Raw genomic sequence first — 20,475 nt, forward strand, 5'->3', positions numbered from 1 at the left:
TGATAGGTTTAACAGCAGAAGAGAGATGACAGAAGAGTCAGTAATCTTAAAATAGATCAATAGAAATTACTCAATCTGAATAACAGAGAGGAGAAATTATTAATTGAATAAATTAACAGAGTCTCAGGGACCCGTGGGACCCTGAGACAGATCGTAAGATCTATCATATGTGTCACTGGAATCCCAAAGGAGCAGAGAGGGAGTATGGGGCGTATATTAGTTTTCTATTGCTGCTGCAACAAATTACCACAAACTTGTTGGCTTAAAACAATACGTATTAATTATCTTATAGTTGTGTGCGTTAGAAGTCTGACACAGTTCTTGTTGGCTAAAACCAGGGTGTCATCAGGGTCACTTTCCTTTCTGCAGGCTCTATGAAATAATCCATTCCCTTCCCTTTTCCAGCTTCTAGTGACTGCCCACATTCCTTGCCTTACGTTTTCCTTCCTCTGTCTTCAAACCCAGGAATTTTGGGATGAGTGCTTCTCACAACTGCACCACACTGACCTCTTCTGGCCCCTCTTCCACTCTTAAGGGCCCTCATGATTACACTGAGCCCACTGGAACAATCCAGGAATAATCCCTATCTCAAAGTCCTCAACCTAGTCACATTTGCAAAGATTCTCTTATCATGTAAGGTAACATATTCACAGGTTCTGCCCACGACATGGTGGAAAAAAATTTTTTTTCTTTTTTTTAAAAAGATGACCGGTAAGGGGATCTCAACCCTTGACTTGGTGTTGTCAGCACCACGCTCTCCACAGTGAGCAACCGGCCATCCCTATATAGGGATCCAAACCCGTGGCCTTGGTGTTATCAGCACCGCACTCTACCGAGTGAGCCACAGGCCGACCCTTGGAAAAAATATTTAAAGAAATAATGATCTAAACATTTTCAAATTTAATGAAAAATAGAAATTTATAGATTTTCCAAGGGTAAAAAGAAAGAAAACTACTGCTGGGCACATCATAGTCAAACATCTGAAAAACGAAGATAAAGAGTAAATATTTAAGATAGCCAGAGAAAAATGACACATTACATACTGGTAAAGGATTCAAAAATTAGCTGACTTCTCATCAGAAATGATTGAGGATAGAGGCTAGCCAGTTAGCTCACTTGGTTAGAGCATGGTACTGATAACATCAAGGTGAAGGGGTCAGATCCCCTACTGGCCAGCTGCAAAAAAAAAAAAAAAAAAAAAAAAGAAAGAAAGAAAAAGAAATGTGAGAACAGTAGACAGTAGAATAGCATCTTTAAATGTGCTAGGGGTGGGGGTGGGGGCGGGCACCCCATACACCTAGGATTACATATCCAGCAAATAAATCCTTCCAGAATGAGGGAGAAATAAAGCCAGTTTTAGATAAACAAAAACAAAGATAATTTGTTGTTAGCAGTCCTGCACTTCAAGAAATGCTAAAAGAAGTTCTTCAGGCTGAAAGGAAGTGATGCCAGATGGAAACTCAGATCTCTATGAAGGTAAGGAAAGCAGCAGATATGCTAAATATGTGGGTAAACATAAAAGACTTTTTCCTCTTATCTCTTAAAAAATACAGATGACAGCATAAAATAAATATTGTAATATTTCATCTTGGTGTTGATAACACACGTCCACTTGTTGAGCTGGATCTCAGATCCTTCTGCCCCTTCCTGTGCAGGTCATGAGTCAGGTAATTGAAAGAAGATTCTGGTAGCTTGATGCAAGGTAGACATACTTTATTCTTTAGATATGAGCTTCACATACATGCTTTATTCTCAGACATGAGCTCTCCCTCCACTCTGCTGACCCTCCATGCTCTGCTGCTCAGCAGTTCAGAGCAGTTACCTTTATACTCTTAGTACAAAATAGCAGCCACAAGCCAAGCATTACATAATTACAACAATCATGCTGAATCAGCAAATGGGCACACATGTGCAATTGCCCTACTTTTATAACTTGTTTCTAGTGAATGTGCTGAATCTTGCCCATTCGTAGCAGATGTAAGGAGAGAGAGCGTGACTAAGCTGTTCTTTATTTTACATTGGTTTTACTTTCCTTACACCACTCTGGAAGTGTGTGTAGACATAGATAGGACCATATGGTCTCAATCTTCTTACATTTTACATGAAGTGGTGTAGTATGAACTGTAAGTGGAGTAGACTGCAAAAAGTTAAGGTGATATATTGTAATTCCTACAGATACCAGTAAAAAATGCTAAAAAATCAATAGAAAAATTAAAATGGACTTAATACATTAAAGTAAGTCAAGAGAAGGCAGGAAAGGAGGACTAGAGGAATGAGAATTGATGGGAGAAAGAGAAAACAGATAGCAACAGATAAATTGAGCTACATCGACATTACATCACATTTAAGTGCAACACACATCAACTAAGAAGCAGATGCTGTCAGACTGAATTTTGTAAAAAAGTAAGGCGGGTCCAAGTGCAGTGGTCTTTGCAATTAATTAATCACAACCAGTTACAGATTTCTTTGTTCTTTCTTCACTTTCACTGCTTCACTTGAATCACCTTAAAAAAATAAATAATAAATAAAAAACTAAGACCTGACTACATGCTGTCTATAAGAGACACACTTTGAATATAAAGACGTTGATGAGCTAAAAGTAAAATAATGTAAAATGACATATCATACAAACAGTATGCTTAAGAGAGCCAGCAACTGTCTTACTACTAGAAAAAGAACACTTCAAAACAAAGACTGTAATGAAATATAAGAAGGGATATTTCATAATGATAAAAGGGTTATAATTTATAATTCATCTGAAGATATACAATCCTAAATGTGTATATGACTAAAAACTGAATTTGAAATAAATGAAGCCAAAATTGATGGAATTAATGGCATGAAAACATTGACAATCATAGTTGGAGTTTTAACATCCCTTTTTTGTTAATTACCAGAATAATTAGAATAAATCAGTAAGAGCATTACAGATGTGAACAACACTACCAACCACCTTGACCTAACTGACAGTGATAGAACATTCCACACAACAACTGAAGAACACATGTTCTTTCCAAGCATATATGGTACCAAGATAGATCATATGCTGGACTGTAAAGCAAGTCTCAATAAATTTCAAAAGGTTGAAGTCCTAGTGCACACTCTGTCCAACAATGGGATTAAATTAGAAATTGAAAAACACCCCCCACAAAATATGAAGTAAACCCCAAACACTCATATTTGGACACTAAACAACTCTCTTCTCAATGATTTGTATGTCAGAAAAGAAATCAAATACAAAATAAGGAAATATTTCAAATTTAATGACAATAAAAGTACAATATATTAAAATTTGCAAGATGTGACTTGAGTAATATTTCGGGGGGAATTTATAGCTTTAAAATTTATGTTGGAAAAGAAGACGTAAAATCAATGACTTAAGGTTCCATGTTAAGATGCAAGTAAGAGATTTGTTAAGAAGGAGAAAGAAGGAAATAACAAAGATAAGAGTAGTAATCAATAATGCAGGAAACAGGCAAACAACAGAGAAAATGAACACAGCCAAACATGGTTCTTTGGGAAAAAGTCAACAAAATTAATAAACTAGACTGGACCAGAAAAAAATAAACACAAATTGCCAATATCAGGAATGAATGAGGGGACATAACTACATATTCTACAGGTATTAAAAGAATAATAAGGGGGGCTGGCCCGGTGGTGCACTCAGTAGAGTGCAGCACTTGGGAGTGCAGTGGCGCTCCCGCCGAGGGTTTGGATCCCATATAGAGACCGGTCCACTCACTGGTTGAGCGCAGTGCGGACGTGACACCAATGGTTGTGATCCCGTTGCCGGTCGTGGTATGGGCACGACACCAAGGGTTGAGATCCCGTTACCGGTCACGAAAAAAGACAAAAAGGAAAAAAAAAAAAGAAAAAAGAATAATAAGGGAAGGACCGGCCCGTGGCTCACTCGGGATAGTGCGGTGCTGATAACACCAAGGCCATGGGTTTGGATCCTATATAGGGATGGCCGGTTCGCTCACTGGCTGAGTGTGGTGCTGACAACACCAAGCCCAAGGGTTAAGATCCCCTTACCGGTCATCTTTTAAAAAAAGAATAATAAGGGAATATAATTGTTACTGAATAAGGGAGGTCCACCTGCCTGATGTGCAGCTAAGCCAAACGCTGAACACTGAGACCTGCAGTTGGTAAAGTACAGGCTTTATTGCAGGGCCAAGTAAGGAGAACAGGAAGCTACCACTTTAAACCTAAACTCCCTGCTGGCTTTCAATCATGGGGTTTTAAAGGAAAAATTAAGGGTCAGGGGATAGAGCTGATGAACAGCTCATGAACACTTCTGATTGGCTGACACTTGTACAAGCTTCAGCAACTTCTTTAATCCTGATTTATTTGGTTCTTGGTGTCAGCTTGTCTGGGTACAGGATTGATCTACTGATCAGGCTTCCCCAACCTCAAAATCTGCAAAAACAACTTGTGTCTGTGAAGAAAAAGTAGAAAGAAGCATCTAGTGACTCTAAATCACTGATGATTATTGTAAACTATTGTTATTTTATGTTTAACTGGCTACATTTTTCTTTAAAATAAACAGAACATTCTTTAAGCTAATCTTTACCCTGTTGCAAGTTCCCACATTTGTTTATTAAGCTCTATATGCTTAACTGCCATGGTGGCTACAGGCTAACTGTTAAACTAAGCAAAACACATTTCCCCCCTAAAAACTAAAAGCAAATTAACTTCCCAGCTGGTGGTATTATAACAATTTTATTAATAACCTGGAGTTAACCTATAGTTAATATCATACTTTACAGCAAAGTATTGAAAATTTTTCTCCCTAAAATCGAGTAAGGCTTGAATGTCCGCACCACTTATATTCAACATTGTCCTGGAAGTCCTAGTCAATGCAATAAAGCAAGAAAAATATATAAAAGGTATAAAGATCAAAAGGAAGTAAAAAAAAAGGAGGTAACACTTTTTCTATTTGCAGATGACATAACAGGAATGTAAAAGGTACACTTTGGAAAACAGTACGGCAGTTTCCATACACCTATACAACCAAGACTTTCCACTTCTAGGGCTTTACCCAAGAAAAGTGAAAACCCAAAGACTTGCATTTGAATATTAATAGCAATTTTATTTGTAAAAGCCTCAAACTAGAAACAAGACAAATGCACACCAACAGATGTACTGATAAATAAATGTAATGACATACAATTTTATACCATGCAGAAAAAAAGCTATTGATAGGAGCACAACATAGATGAATCTCATAATTGTTATTCTGAGTGAAAGAAACCAGACCTCTCCCTTCCAAAAAAAAAGAAAGAAAGAAAGAAAGAAAAGAAACAAAGAGGAGAACAAAAAAAGAAAAAGAATACATAATGTGTGTATCTTTAAAATGTATAAAATGAAAACTAGGGAGCTGGCTGGTTTACTCAGTTGGTTAGAGTGTGGTGTTATAACACCAAAGTCAAGGGTTTGCATCACCATACAAGCCAGCTGCCAAACCCAAAACAAAACAGAAAAGAAAACTAGGAACTTTTGGGGGTAATGGAAATTATTTTGAATAATTTACCCTCCCTCCTGAATAATTTCTTAATCAAAAATTATTTTCAGGGCCGGCCCGGTGGCGCACTGGATAGTGCGCCGCTTGAGAAGCGCGGCGGCGCTCCTGCCCGAGGGTTCGGATCCCACATACGGACCGGTTCCCGCTCACTGGCTGAGCGAGGCGCGGGAGCAACACCAAGGGTTGCGATCCTGTTGCCGGTCCCTGGTCCGGTACGGGGGCAACACTAAGGGTTGCGATCCATTGCCGGACACGGAAAAAGACAAAAGACAAAAAAAAAAAAAAAATCATTTTCATTATTTTGATTGTGGTGAGTTTCTTGGTTGCATACATATGAAAAAACTCATAAACAGTATACATTTTTTTTTGGTGGCTGGCAGGTTTGGGGATTCAAACCTTGACTCTGATGTTATAAAACCACACTCTAACCGACTGAGGTAAACAGCCAGCCCACAGTATACTTTAAATATGTGCAGTTTATAGTAGTTTGTTATGCCTTAGAAAAGTTGTTAAGAGCTATCTGCTCATTCTGGGGCTGGTCTTCATTGATTGCCTTTCCTTTTACACACGGGTCATATTTCTCGTTTCTTCGTCTGTCTAGTAATTTTGGATTGTATCCTGGACATTGTATACAATCTATCATAGAGACTATAGTTTCTGTTATGTCCCTCTGAGAGTGTTGGGGTTTTTGTTGTTGCAGTTGTTTTGTTTTTGATGGCTGGCCAGTATGGGGATTAAACCCTGGACCTTGGTGTTATCAGCACCATGATCTCACCAACTGAGCTAAGCAGCCAGCCCTGAAGAGTGTTGATTTCTTTCTTTAGCTGGTGGTTAACTTGACTGAACTCAAACTCCAAATTTGTCACCTCTGTGGAGGAAGGCAGCTGAAATCTCTGTTCAGTTATTTTAGCCTCAGCTGGGCTACTTGGAATCTGCTCTGTACATGCATAGTTCAGGGGTGGCCCAGAGATTTGGGAAGATTTCATATGCAGAATGTGGGGCTCACCCTCTGTAGCTCTCTCTTTCTGAGACCCTCCCCCCCACTTTCCAGCTGCTGTGGTTTGTCCTGAAGTCCAGCTCAGCCAACTCCCTCTTTGAACCAGTAATACCTTTCATGCTCTTCCCAAGTTCTAGCCACCTCTTACCGGGAATTTCTCTCAGGTGAAAAACTGTAAAAAGTGGGAAACTCACTGTTTCTTTCTTCCATGCGTTGATGCCTCTCCAGTTTCTGCCTGTCCACTGTCCAGTGTTTTCAGATAGTTGTTTTTTAAAAATATCTTGTCCTGAGTTTATCATTGTTATCAGTTGGAAGATTGGTCCAATACAAGTGACTCCACCATTTCCAGAAGTGGGACTCTGCTCACTCATTCTAAATATTCTGTGAGGCATATGTAAGTTGCTAGGAACACCAGACTCTTTAAGCCATCGCCACAGTCCTGCGGGCCAGACCTCTTTGTCTGCTATTCTGTCTTGCAAGCAATATACTAGTTACTCCCACCTTGCTCCTGAAAGTTAAATTCTGCCACCTGGCATCTCCTCTGGGATCTTGTCATCCCCTTTCTGACTAGGAAGCCAGTTCTGTATCAGCACCTTCCACCTGGCCTACAGAGGGCAGCCACCAGTGGGCTTCTCGCTGGTGCAGCCCCTGTCACTTTGATAAATGGAGTGTCTCTAGGCTGTCCTGAAGAATATGGGCAGCTTGTGGCTTTTCTAATAGTAACTCCAATCTAATGTGCCACCTTCTCTGAGTCTTCTGCTCTCTTCCTTCACACTTTTCTCCATTTTGTTTGCTGTGGATCATGGATGACTTTTTCTAAGGTTCCCAGGGCCATCTTAGCAGCATATCAGAAGGATCTCATGGAGCTCCTGCCAGAGTCTCCTTTGTCACAGGACAGTGCCCCCATACCGATTACCCACCCCCTCTCTATCTTAGTACCACACTCCCTTGCTCCAGGACATCCTTGGAACGAGGGACTGTGTAGGGAAAATACAGGAAAATGGTCAGGGCCCCTCAGATGTTCAGAATCTTGCCAAGCATTTGATGTAAATACACACATGTGCCCAGTTGTTCCTTGGTCTAATGTAATTGCACATGAGCACCCAGGTGTCCTGGGTTATGGACTTAAGTATAAAGGATGAGTAGCTCTGATCCACAGTGTCCCCCACCCCTAGGATGCCCCTGGGGGGGCCATGGGGAGGCTGCCACTGCCGCTACTGCTGCTGAGGGCTGAGGACTGAGCTCGTGTCATCTGCCAATGGCTCCCGGGATCTTTCCCAATTACCTAGAGCATGGACCTGTGTGTGAGGGGTGTGGTGACCCAGCCAGGTGTGTGAGGGATGTGGTGACCCAGCTGGCATGTGAGGGGTCTGTGACCCAGTCTGTACAACAGGTTTGAAGGGTCGGTGGGTGCTAGCCCCTAGCCCAGATAATACAAATGGAAAACTTAGTGTAACTAAAATAATGAAACATTTTGGCTTTAGTTACGAATTGCCTAGCCTTACAATCGGCGTAGCTGCGTAGCTTTATAGGCGGGCTCTGCTTTGGGGGCAGGTCCAGGTCTGAGGGGAGGGGCACTGCTCCCAATAACCCAGTGGGTTCGGGGGAGTGTGAATTCAAAGTGCTCAAGGACATCCACCCAGACATTCCTACCCTGTGTGTCAGGGTCCCATTCCTTTGCCACCAGGGCCCTGACTTTGAGGCAGGAGCCATGTCTAGGTTGAGATCCCACATTGCCTGGAGTCCTGCCATGTCCCACTAAGCCCAGTGCCTCATTTTCATTTCTACCTGCCCTCCGCCTGCTGGGTCTTGGTACATGTGCTAATGGGCTCCGACACTAACGCTTTGCTTTATGGTGTTCTTTTTCATTGATGTATCTGAACCTGTCATGTTCTCTCCTCGAGGAATCAGTCGTGCTCAGCAGCAGCCACTTGGTCCCACAGCACTCCGAGATCCTACGTCCTCCCTATGCCCCAAGAGCCTGAGGCATCGCACCAGCTACTGCTTCCATTTTCACCTGTCTCCCACCTGGTTCTCCAAGGTGATAGTCTTTACTGTCACACTGCTACCCAGGCCGAGGGCTAGCAATTCTCCACCTGCCACCCTGGCATCTACAGGCCAAGGAACACCTGGGATCAGCAGAAACCTCAGAAGAGTGATGGTTCCTCATTGCCACTGGCTGGCTGGTGACCCACCTTCAGAGGGCCATCTTTGGGATGGCTTCCTGGGACTGCCCACTCCTGGTGTTGACTGTTTAGGTTAAGTTCCCTAGAAGCAAAGACTGATATGGGGATTCTTGTTTAAATGACTTATTTTTGAGGGTGTGCTCTTACAAGAAGAGTGGAGAAATCTATATTAGTCTCTTAGGGCTGCTGTAACAAAGTACCACGAATTGGGTGGCCTAAAATAACAGAAATTTATTCTCTCACAGTTCTGGAAGCCAGAAGTCCAACATCAAGGTCAACAGTCTGTGCTCTCTGTGAAGGCTCTGTTCCCTGCCTTTCTCTCAGCTTCTGGTGTTTCTGGCAACTCTTGGTATTCCTTAGTTTGGAGGTGCTCACCCCAATCTCTACCTCTGTCATTTCATGGTGTTCCCCGTGTGTCTGTCTTCACATAGCATTCTCCTCTCTGTGTCTGTCTCTGCCTATTCTTATAAGGACATCAGTCATATTTGGATTAAGGACCCACTCTACTCCAGTATGACCTCATCTTAATTTACATCTGCAAAGACTCTATTTCCAAATAAGTTCACATTCACAGGCACCAGGGGTTAGGACTTCAACATTTCTCTTTAGAGACACAACACAACCATAGGGGGCACTAACCATCCTGGTTTGCCTGAGAATCTCCCGGTTTTTGCGCTGAAAGTCCTGCTTCCTAGGGAATTCTTTAGTTCTGGGAAAACTGAGATGGTTGGTCTGCCCGGAAGCAGGACAGGGCCGGGTGGTGGGTGGAGAATGCTAAGCAGAGGGCTGTCTCAGTCAGAGGCCGGTTTCTGTGTAATTCCACGTAGAAGCGCTGGGGCAGACACAGAGCATTTCATAGACTTTTACCACCTTGAGGCAAAACAGGGACAAGCATTTTGTGCCTCCAGCCAGTCAGTCTTTGTCAGAGTTCTGCCCTGGGCTTTGGAGGGCTGCTGTGTGTGTGGCTCCCACTACCCAGGGCAACTCTCCAAGATGGAGGCAGCTGTGAGCCATCAGGAGCCAACACTCAGTGGCTGGGGGACCAATGGGGATCTGGACAGAGCCACCTGTGCACAGCTATCCACCGACAGGATGGATAAGTGGCACACCTTCCTACCTACCCACCTGGGTAAATGCACACCAAGATTCCTGCTTATGTTGGTAAATATACACCTCTCTGCCCAGGTAAATGGGCCACTCATCCACCTCCAGAGCTGCCCCAGCCTCAAACTGGCAGGCAATGCCTGATGCTGTCCCCCTTCCCCCACCCAATCTTGTCGGTTCTACCTCCAACTCTGTCTGGCATTGCCAGGTCCATCTGTCCCTCTGCACTGCACCCATCTTAGAGTAAGTTGCAGATGTCCACCATCTGTGCCCCCACAATGGCTTTCTAACCCCCTTCCAGCATTTTTCTCTCCTGACCTTCACTCCCAAAGTGAACCTCCCCACAGAGGCCACAATGATCCCTACAAACACAAATCCAATCACGGTGCTCACTCAGCCAGTATTAACGGTCTCTGGGCCTGGAAGCCCTGGACTCTCTCCCCTTCCCTCTATCTGCTCCCTCCAGTCTCTCCCTTCTCCCTCTCAGCGCCCCCCCCCCAGCTCCTCTAATGCAGGGAACTAGCACCCAGCCCACCAGCAGCCCTATCCTGTGGTTCCAGGCGCCTCTGCCCAGGGGGCTTCCCTGCTCCCCTACCTGCTCTCCACCCCGATCCTCTGCCCACTCTCCCTGGCTGCCATCACTTCTTTTCGTGGATTGGAGAGGAGTCCCTGCTCTTTTCAGGACTGGTCAAAGCTGGTTGATCCAGAAAGAGAGAGGCAGATTTGGGGTCAGAGCCTCTGGTGGGCCAGGAGGGACTGGGGGAGGATCCTGGACCACCGAAGAATGGATCTTGGGTGGGCACTGACAGACCACTGGCTTTGGGCAGAGGCTGAGAGTGCAAGGCAGGCCGAGCCAGGCCTGGGCAGGCTTGCGAGTCAGGTCCCCCACTGCAGAGGTGAGTCTGGGGGTGGGGTTCCTGCTGCAGCTAAATGGCAGTCAAGGCGGAGGTGGACAGGGGGTGCCTGGCACCGCTCAGAGCTGGGGAAGGCCGATTCGGGATGGAGGTGGGGGTCAAGGCCGCCTCCCACCCTGCCTTCCCTCTTCTCCCCCTCCCCGCCCCCTTTCCCACCCCCGCTCCCGGCCGAGCGGGGGAGGCCATCAGGATTCCCCTCCCACCCTGCCTTCCCTCTTCTCCCCCTCCCCGCCCCCTTTCCCACCCCCGCTCCCGGCCGAGCGGGAGAGGCCATCAGGATTCCCCTGATTGCTTTCTTTCATCCCAGTGCCTTTCTCTGCAGCAAACGCCCGCTAATGCCTCTTTTATCAAGGAATTAGGGGATTTAGGGCCGATCGCACAAAGGGGCCCTCGATAGCAGCCGTAATCAAACGCCAATCGGCCCGATCTCGGCGGGCCGGGGAAGAAAGCGAGCGGCGGGGATTAGCGCGGGTTCCGCGGCCGGCCGGGCCGAGATAGTATCGGCGCGGCAGCGGGGCTGGAGCCGCCGGGAGGGCCCGGCCGCGGCCGCGGAGAAAGGCCGGCTTAGCGCCTCGCGCCGGGGATTCTGAAGCCATTAGGGGGGATTAACGCTCGGGTTAATCTGCTTTGGCCGCTCAATTGTCAGCAGCGAACGCGCCGGGCGAGGACGCCTGGGTCGGAAGGACCACGGTGCCTCGCAGGCCGGCAGTCCACAAGGCAGAGCTGGCCTCAGTTTCCCCAGCTGTCATCCGGCCAAGGCGAGTCCTGAGGCAGAGAAGAAGAAATGCGCACCTGGGTGGGTCGGGCCAACCAGCCTGATGTGTGGCCCTGCGGAGCCTGTGTGCATGGAGCCTGCCGTGTCACTCTGGCTTCCTGGGTCATCAGGGAACACAGCCCTTGCCCTTCTTGTTCCAGGCTGAAGGAAGGACACACCTGCCCCCTTACCAACCGACTTCACATCTGGGCCCTGATTGCCTGTGTGGCCGTGGGTGTCAGCATGCCCACTGAGCTGGGGCTCCTGAGCAAGGCACACTCCCCTCCCCACTGCATGGCCAGAAAGCATGCTGCAGACTGGGTAGTCTGAGAGGCCAGATAGAGCCACCACTTGCAGACTCTCCATCTGTGCCTTGGGATTCCTTTCCAGGGTATGGACCCCTGAGGAGCATTTGTTGGCTGACTCACTGACAGGGCTGTTGTGACACTGCCTGCTGCCTCTGTCACCCCTTTCTCACCCCTTGTCTTCAGTCCCCTCTCACTAGGGGGGGGCAGGTTGGGGCTGTGCAGGCTTGGGCCAGAGGTCCCAGATAGGTTCTTTGTCTCTGCCTGGGTTTTCCCATATGAGAAATGGGGCTGGCTGAGAGAAAGAAGGGCCCAGCCAGGATGATCCAGTGTCCAGTGGTGTGGCCTGAGCTCATTTCTGCTTTCTGTAGGGACACAACCCCAACTCCCACTCCTCCTCCCGCTTTGCTACAACAGGCCCCCAGAGTGGGAGACTCAGGGAGATGTGCATGCAGCTGGCCTCCTCCTCCACGTGAGTGTGGCAAGGCCACTGTGCCTTATATGAGGCCATGGGCAATAACAGGTGGCTGGACCAGAGCTGCCCAGGCAGGCGGGAGGCAGGATGGAGAGGACTGGAGAGGCTGGTGGAGCCCTCTCGGTCCCCATCCCCTTTCCCATGGTTGAGACCAGGGACATTGGAGCAAAAATATATAGGGAGAGGGCTGGCTAGAGCGCGGTGCTGATAACATCAAGATCAAGGTTTCGGATCCCCACACCAGCAAGCCACCAAAAAAAAAAAAAAAAAAAAAAGGGAGAGAGAGAGATACAGGGGGAAGAAAAAACAGTCAGAAGTCCTTCCTTCCTTCATTTAGAAGTGACCAGCGACTCTCCAGTCCAGGACCTGTGGAGGGGACACAGGATGAGCTACAGGCCCAGGTTCTGCCCTCTGGGGGCTTGGGTCTGAAGACGCAGTAAGACAAATAAGGGAGCCCTTAAGGAAAGACGAACAGGCTCCCTACTTGCACATGCGTCAGGGAGGGCCTGAAGAGCACCGAGTTTCAGGGTAAAGGTGGAGGGTGAGGAAGAAGTATTCCAGGGAGAGGGAACCGCGCGGGCACAGGCAAGAGCAGGCTGCCGCGGGAGATGTCCAGCTCTGGGACACGGAGGCATCTCCTGGCAGGGAAGGGTGGGGCGGGAGGCCGGGAAACGTCCCCTCAGGCTGGCGCGTCAGGAGGACCCTGGGCAGCCAGCCTCCAGCGTGAGCAGCCGGTCGTGCGGGGAGGAGCCGACTTGGGGAGGGTGGACAATGACGGCTGAGCCGGTCGAGCGTCGCGTGGCTGCAGGCGAAGGCGGGGCAACTCGCGGTAAAATCCGAGGACCAGGGGCTAGCGGCAGTGACCGCGAGGGACCTCCAGGCAGCCGAGCCGTGACCAGAGGGAAGAGCCCGCAGCAGCGTGAGCGTCTCGGCTCGTGCTCTCGCAGTCGGGGCAGAGCGCGTGCGCTGCCCCCAGCGGCCGGGCGCATCCTCATGACGCCATCAGCGCACGCCGCTTTGACTTCCGGGCGCGAGCTTCGCCAGCGCGGATGGCCTCGGCCCTCCGGGAACGCGACCCGGCTCCGCGGCTGTCTGCTGCCTGGATCTCCTGTCCCCGAGGCCGTTGAAATCCGACTTCTCTTTCAGAAATAGGCCCCGGGAAGCTTCCGTCTCCGGACCTCCGTGGCCGGGAGCTGAGGGAGGCCCTTGTGGTCTGCGGCCATGGCCCTCGCCGCTCACCAGAAGCGACCCTTCTCCTGGCCCTGGCGTGACCTGGTCCGACCCGCAGGATAAGCCCTCGTATCACGATCGCGAGCATTTCCCCCCATTACAACCCCGGGGGAGTCTGCGGGCACCGAGAGGAGGGGCTGACTCGCCAGGGTCATCGGCAGCGGCGGTGGGGGGAGGGGACTCCGATGTGCGGTCAAGTGTGTAGGGTCGCCTCGGGCAGACGAGCAGGCCGCCCTGAGAGCCTCGGGGGCCTCAGCCCGGTCAGCGCGTAAAAACTGCTCAGGGCCCCAGGGGCTTCCGGAGGCAGCGCTTTTCAGCCAGGGCTTGGGCTGCTCTGGGAGCTAGCTGAGCCTCCACCACGGTAGGCATTTGAGCAGAGCTTGGGAGTAGAGGGGCCAGATGGTGTGTCCTTTGAGGTCACTTCAGGATATGACACCCCAGGTCACAGTTCCCAGGTCAGGCCCAGCCAATGGAGGATTAAGTGGGTGGTAGGTGGGGGTGGCTGGCCAGGCAGAGGAGACAAATGTGGCCAGAGTGTGATAAGGGCCTCGTTGGCGAGGGTCCGGGGTCAGGGCGTAGCCCAACCTGAGCAGAGGGGAGGCTGCTCTCAGGGATATTTGCCAGGTGGGTGGAGGAGGAGGGGAGCTACAGGGCCACACCAGGGGCCACCATGTTTTCCACGGGTCACCCTTGCTGGCCTAGGCCATATTTATTTACTATCCTGAGTGTTCTCTATGGTGCTCCCAGTCATTTCAAGCCAGTTCTTCACTGCCTGTGTCTCCGTCCCTGTTCCCAGGTCTTGAGGCCAGGAGTTCCTCAGATCCCCTCATTCTGTGCCCCTTATCTAAGACCCCTGTCTGGGGAATCTGTGAAAACACGTAGAAAATAAAAAGTGAGCTAGAAAAATACTACCCTCATTCACCCTCAACCAAGGCTGTATTTGCTGAGTGCTGAGGGACACGATCCGAAAACCAGAATTCTCTTTGTTGGCTGAAAGCAGACAGACCCATTTGTCAGTATTAACTGGCTTTTTTGGGTACTGAACTGACTGCCATCAATCACCTACACAAGGTCATGGAAAACCCTGGGGGTGTCCATGCAGCAGTGTGTAAGGGGAGCTTCAAGGAATCTGGGGCAGGGGTGGATAGAGGGCAGCTGCCTGGGGCCTTGGCTTAGAGGAGACAGGACACTCATCCTCAGCCCCACAGTGGTGAAAACAGGGCTGGAGGTTGGCCAATCCCTACCCCAGGTTTGGTCACCACCTTGCCTCTGCTTCCGTGCCTGTCTGAGGCCATTTGTCTCCTGGGCACAGTCTGTGAGGATCACAGGCTTGAAGCTGTGCCAGATGGTGGAGGCTGTCTGAGGCTGAGTGGAGGCTAGCTGTGACTTCCGACTAGTCACCAGGCTCTGGCTGTGGGCAGGACATAGTGACACTACTGTACAATGATGTGTACACCCACCCACCTCCTGGGGTTCTCCCCAACACTGCTCATGCTTCCTGGTTGGTGGGGGCTAGAAATTCTGCCTCTGGATTAGCTCAAAGACCCACCTCCGCCACGTCTCTCTGCCCCTTTGCTGCCATTACAAGGGCAGGAAAAGTTCCAGCCCCAGTGCCCCCCAGGGTCTGTGCTGGTCCCCTGCCATTGGCCACTTCTTTGTCCTCTCACCCTACTCGTCCCCCCCTCCCGCCTACTCGTCCCCCCTTCCCGCCTCTCCAACCACCTCCAGCCCAGAGGCACTGCCATTTCTTTCATGGAGATATACTTTCCCTCAGGTCTCAGCTATAAGAATTGAGGCAGCAACTTCCTCAGATGACGTGTGAGTTTTACCAGGGCAGGTGGCTCCTCTGTGCTCACAGTCACAAAGGACTCAGACCCCCCCCCCTTCCCGCCTCTCCAACCACCTCCAGCCCAGAGGCACTGCCATTTCTTTCATGGAGATATACTTTCCCTCAGGTCTCAGCTTCAAGAATTGAGGCAGCAACTTCCTCAGATGGCGTGTGAGTTTTACCAGGGCAGGTGGCTCCTCTGTGCTCACAGTCACAAAGGACTCAGACCCAGCTAAGTCAACATTTCTGGCTGGGCTACCTTATGTCCACCCTGTGCTTTGAGGCACAGGCAAGGGGACCTTGGGGATGGCAGGGTCCTTGTCCTCCCTGAGGAGAGGATGGGAGCTAGATTGTTCCTGGGGAATGGGTCCCAGGGTAGATGTAGACCATGCGGTCCTACCCCTACTCTCAGCCCAGTTCAGCCTTGGCCCCTTCCTCTCTGTGAAGGGGCACAGGGACAGGATTCAGGTGCAGGTGTGTAGTCAGTGTGGCTGGCATCTCTGGAGGTCAGTATGTGGGCGCATGCTGTTGGGCTGTCTGCTCCAAGAACTACCTGGAAACTGGGGAGTCTGCAAACAACCTCCTGCAACCTCAAAAGCTACCATGTGTGAGGATGTACTCTGTGCTAAGCATTGTCCTAAGCACCCTAACAGGGATTATCTTGTAACCCACTGAGGTGGGTTCTTATTACCCCACTTCTCAGATTAGGAAATTGAGGTTGGGCGACTTGCCCAGGCCACACAGCAAATTGGGGAGCAGGGCCTCTGAGCCTCACATTCTGCCCCACCCATCACCCCTACTGCCCAGCCTAGAGGGCAGTTCCCAGGGTGCTGAGTGCCCCTCCAGCCTCTGTGGCCTGCACTGTGAACCAGTGCTGTCCATCCCTGCTCTTCATCCCCACAGAAAAGCTTCTGAGGTCCAGAGCTGGTGACCTGGGCTTGGGGGACAGGGAACCTCCTTGCATGGGACTCCAGCCTTGGTGCCTGCATGCCCTGATGTGTATGGGAGAGGGGGGACAGCCCCAGGGCCTCTTTGGGTGGGCAGGCTTTGTAGCCTGGTCCCCAGGGCTACCTTTGGGTGTGGCCAGCCCAAGACAGTGCAGGCTCTGGGTGGTGACCAACCTCCAGGCCTTCCCTAGTTCAGAGGCTGTCCCCAAGGAGACTTGAAGACACCGTGCTCCCTTTGTCCTCCAAGCCCACGCTTGGCCCTTAGATCTGCCTTACTCCCCAGTTGCACACTTGGCCTGGGCTCTACGGATCTGGCACTGCGTGAAGAGGCTGGCACAGGGCACTGACCCCCCAAGGAGCAACTCCAGGGAGGGGACCTGCCTACAGAAGTTTCCTGCTGGCAAGAGGCTATTTCTGTCTGAGTCAAACACTTGCGCGACTTCCTTCGTGGACAGAGACACTTGGACAGAAGGTGATTTCTGCTCCTACACAGCTGGGAGCACTGGTTGATCCCTCCTGCCTATGGGTGTCCTTCACTTGGTTCATAGACTGTGGAAGTAGGGTCCCAGGCCAGGGGACACACCAGCTCAGGGCTCTGCGGCCTCCAGCCCTGGCTTGGCTTCTGCCTGTGCCTGGATCCTCAGGCAGGGAGATTCCAGCCAGACCACCTTCCCCTGAGGTCCAGAGCTGTGGGGTGAGGTGTCTGGGGATCCCTAGGGCCCTGGCCAACCAGCCCCACCCCCCTCCTGCCTCAGGATACCTGTGTCCCAGCCTGGGTGAAGGAATGAGGGTCTGCTCAGAGACTCAGGAGAGCAGAAGCAGGGAACCCCCACCAAGGTGCCCTCCTCCCTGCAAGCATCCTATTTCACAAAGAAACCCCCTGAGAGAGGGAGGTGAGGAGGCAGGCCCTGCCACAGACTGAGGGACCCTGCACCGACCTTTCCCCTGTTGAGAGGCAGGCGGCGTCCTGGTAGCACTGTCTCCTGGGCCCTGCAGTCCACTCTGCCCACTTGGTGCTGTCTGCCAGGCCACTTTGAGGGCTCATGGATATACCCTCCAGCCCACAACGCTACAAGACCTTACCACAGGGAAGGCCTGGACATGGCCCAGTTCCTTCTTAGCCTGGTGCTGGGTCTCTCGGGGAACCAACACTGTGGCCCCAGGGTGGACACAAGGCTTGCCCACCACCCTGCTGGCTGGTTGGCCTCCCATCCCCCTGCAGCACTGTCCTCAGGTGGGTGGGAGCTGCCCCTCTGCAGAGGCAAGGCCGTCACTACCCACCTATAGATGGGCCCATACAGGGATGGAAGCAGGGGCAGGAAGATAAACAGGATCCGGTTTATTCTGTCTTGCCAGGGTGGTCCTGAGAGTGGCAGGTGCCACCCTGTCCCGGGCGGAGAGAGGGCCCGAGGGCCAGTTAAGGCCAATGGCGGGAGAAGCGGGGGGCATGCAGCCCCTGGAATGCAGTGAGGCCAGGCTGAGGCCCGGAGGCAGCTGTGGTAGGCTGGGGCAGGGTGCCCCTGCTGCCCAGGGTGGAAGGCACCAGACTGGGACCGGGACATGGCTACAGGGCTGTGGACCCAGGCCACACAGGCACCCTGGGAGTTGGGGCACAGGGTCACATGACACAAAACATGAAACAGGCACAGGACTCACGAGTAAGCACAGGGACAAGTGGGCACAGATTCACAGACCAGAGGGACACCCAGCCGTGGCAGGGCCAGACACGAGGACACCATGGTGGTGTCACATCGAGACCACAGGGGAGACATGGCACTATGAAACACATGGACTTGATGGCCATAATGGACAGACCAGACCATGGAGCTGTGGGACATGGGAAGGGAGCCTTTTGGCACGACTGCACTCGAGTCACGTGAGGGGAGAGGGGTAGGGCTGGTCTGGAGGCACCTGGGGCAGTACCACACAGACTCTCTGGGCTTAGTCCGTCTTCCACACTTTGTTGAGCAGCTTTACCACCTCGTCATAGATGATAAACACGATGGCCACATCCAGGCAGACCCGGCCCAGGCGGGGGACAGTGCCCTTGTAGAATCTGGGTTGGGGGAGGGGTGGAAAAGGGAGGGAAGAGTAAAGAGGAAGTGAAGGAGGCAGATGAAGAACAGTGTCCCTAGAAAGGGCACCCACCGGATGCTGCAGGTCCAAGGGGGAAAGCCTGTGGCAGACAGGGAGAAGGCCAGGAAGGGTCTGGGGTGGGGACAACAGCCCTGCCCATCTCCCACTCACGCCTTGAGCCCCTCCTTCCTCAGGATCTGTAGGCCGCAGTCCCATGTGTTCCGGTATTTGTGCGCCTCCAGGCCCTGCAGGATACCCGCAGGCCAGAGCCTCAGCAGCCAGCCCATCCCCAGTTCCCCTCCTCCCTTCTTGGCCCCATGCCCACCTGCATCCGGGTCTTGATCACGTCCAGAGGTGTGTTCCCAAAGACACTGGCTGCACCCGCAATAGCTCCGAAGACCCCAGTGATCAGTGGGTTCATGGGTTTGTTAGGGTTGTCCCCTGGATGGGGGGGGTACAGTCAGGGGATGCTAAGAAGAGGCTTTGAAGGCTGGGGAGGAGCCTGGATCAGGGCCAATGAAGGTGGGCCACCACATCCCCAGAAATGGCCCAAGGGGAGGAGCCTAGCTCAGTGTTTGGAAGTGGGGTCCGGGGGTTCACGCACCTCGATACCAGTTGCGCAGGGAGGTCATGACAAAGAAGCGGATGGCCTGGTTTGAGCCTTGCTTCAGCACAGTGGCTGTGAGGCCCTGGTACGTCCCCTTCAGCCCTGGGGGCAAGCAGTGTGGGGTCACACTGGTGTTGCCCAGGCCCCAGCTGGGGATTGGGGGCACTGCATGCAGTGCCAAGGCAGGAAGGGGAATTGCAGGCCCTTTCCAGCCTGGCCAAGGTCCCTGACCCTAAGGAAGACAGTCAGCGGCTCACCTTGTTCCCGCACAATCTCCCTGACCCCATGGAAGAACCCTCTGTACTTAGGGTTGGGGGAGGTCTGGTCATGAATGAACTTCACCTGAGAAAAAGGGAAGCAAAGAAATTGGTTCATGGGCCACCACCTGAAGGGCACACTTGGCCCCTTGGTTGTCTGGCTTAGAGCCCACCAAAGTCAGGCCAGAGCTGGGGGTGCAGCTCTTTACCTGGAAGCAGTGCAGCACAGGGACACCAACACAGAAGAGGCCCCAGGACAGAAGAGGGCCCACCTGGTGAAGTTATCTCTGCAGTTATATTTGCTGCAATTTCCCACAGTTTTGGCAGCAAATGTATTATCTCGTGTTTTCTGTTTTTGAAAGTATTTTTTAAAGACCTTAATAACGACTTCCCACTGCCTTCAGGACAGAGCCCAGTTTCCACCTGCAGCCTCCACTGGTGGCCCTTCCTGCCAGACCTCCTGCACCTAGCTCCCGGGTAGTCCTCCCTGCATGCCTTGCCCCGCTCCCTCAATACCCTCCGATCTCCGATCTCCTGTGGGGAGCACAGGACCACCCCTGGCCGGCCAACCAGCAACCCCTACATTCCCTGCCCCCCCTGCCAAGACCTTCCCTACCTTGATGGTCTCCATGGGACACACGACCACCACGGCCTCAGCCACACCGGCGCCCAGGCCGCACAGAAGCCCGCGCGTGCTGTCCAGCCGCCCCTGGGCGTCCCGCATGTGGTTGCTGAGGAACTCGAACATTCCGAACCTGGGGGCGGGAAGCCGATAAGAGGCGTTGCCTTCACCGGGATCTACTCCCGTGGCCGCCCTGAGCGAGGTCTTACCTGACGGCCGCCTTGGGGATGGAGCCGTAGAGCAGGGAGCTGAGGCCGCGGTACAGGCCCAGGACGCCATGGTTGCGGACCGTCTGCCTCACGCAGTCCCCTGGGGGAGGGGCTGGTCAGGACCCCACCGCCCCGGGCGCCCGCCCTCCGCAGCTCTCCGCCCCTCGCGGCTCCGGGCCGCCCCTCCTCACCGATGCCCCGGTACCGAGGCGGGTGCGAGCGCTCGTCCAGTTGCAGCTGCGTCTTCACGTACTCGGTGGGGAACGTGATGCAGATTTCGATGCCGCCCGCCAGGCCGCCTGCGGGAACCCGGTGCCCACCTCCTGAGACCCGGCCCGTCTGCCTTGGCCAGCTGCAGCCGCCGGCCCTCGAGCCCCTCCCCCGCCTCGGACTTTACCCGGCGCTGCCGCCACCGTGGGGAGGCCGGGTCGGGGCCCCAC

The 20,475-nt window shown here is 51.9% G+C and overlaps 3 protein-coding genes across 3 annotated transcripts in view; 1 reads left to right on the forward strand and 2 right to left on the reverse strand.

Moving 5' to 3' along the window:
- The first annotated feature begins 13,030 nt into the window (after positions 1-13,030).
- Positions 13,031-13,694, forward strand: LOC103606976 (myosin IC heavy chain-like). Its single transcript, XM_008591535.1, has 2 exons — positions 13,031-13,302; positions 13,406-13,694. Exons 1-2 carry the CDS (start codon positions 13,031-13,033, stop codon positions 13,692-13,694), a joined length of 561 nt encoding a protein of 186 aa, XP_008589757.1.
- Positions 13,695-17,587: 3,893 nt separating this feature from the next.
- On the reverse strand, positions 17,588-20,446 carry SLC25A1 (solute carrier family 25 (mitochondrial carrier; citrate transporter), member 1). Its single transcript, XM_008591534.1, has 8 exons — positions 20,227-20,446; positions 20,036-20,135; positions 19,821-19,959; positions 19,205-19,289; positions 18,945-19,049; positions 18,666-18,781; positions 18,512-18,585; positions 17,588-18,320 (listed from the first exon to the last, which is right to left on the reverse strand). The coding sequence occupies exons 3-8, from the start codon at positions 19,950-19,952 to the stop codon at positions 18,206-18,208; spliced, it is 627 nt and encodes a 208-aa protein (XP_008589756.1). The 5' UTR covers positions 19,953-19,959; positions 20,036-20,135; positions 20,227-20,446; the 3' UTR covers positions 17,588-18,205.
- The window catches only part of LOC103606977 (clathrin heavy chain 2-like), a gene marked incomplete at its 5' end in the record, with an annotated part of 59,795 nt that continues 59,351 nt past the window's right edge, over positions 20,032-20,475 (reverse strand). Inside the window, 2 exons of the mRNA XM_008591536.1 lie at positions 20,032-20,135; positions 20,227-20,334. Coding sequence (XP_008589758.1) covers positions 20,032-20,135; positions 20,227-20,334 — 212 coding nt within the window. The remainder of the gene's footprint in view (positions 20,136-20,226; positions 20,335-20,475) is intronic.

Source organism: Galeopterus variegatus, unplaced genomic scaffold, assembly GCF_000696425.1.
Source record: "Galeopterus variegatus unplaced genomic scaffold, G_variegatus-3.0.2 Scaffold7006, whole genome shotgun sequence".
Classification (NCBI taxonomy): domain Eukaryota; kingdom Metazoa; phylum Chordata; class Mammalia; order Dermoptera; family Cynocephalidae; genus Galeopterus; species Galeopterus variegatus.

Coding starts and splice junctions, on each gene's coding strand:
- LOC103606976 (XM_008591535.1), top strand. CDS start 13,031: ATGACGGCTGAGCCGGTCGAGCGTCGCGTGGCTGCAGGCGAAGGCGGG. Junction 13,303..13,405: donor TCCGGGCGCGAGCTTCGCCA/GCGCGGATGGCC, acceptor CTTCTCTTTCAG/AAATAGGCCCCGGGAAGCTT.
- SLC25A1 (XM_008591534.1), bottom strand. CDS start 19,952: ATGTTCGAGTTCCTCAGCAACCACATGCGGGACGCCCAGGGGCGGCTG. Junction 18,782..18,944: donor CCTGCGCAACTGGTATCGAG/GTGCGTGAACCC, acceptor CCCCCCATCCAG/GGGACAACCCTAACAAACCC. Junction 18,586..18,665: donor TGATCAAGACCCGGATGCAG/GTGGGCATGGGG, acceptor GGTATCCTGCAG/GGCCTGGAGGCGCACAAATA.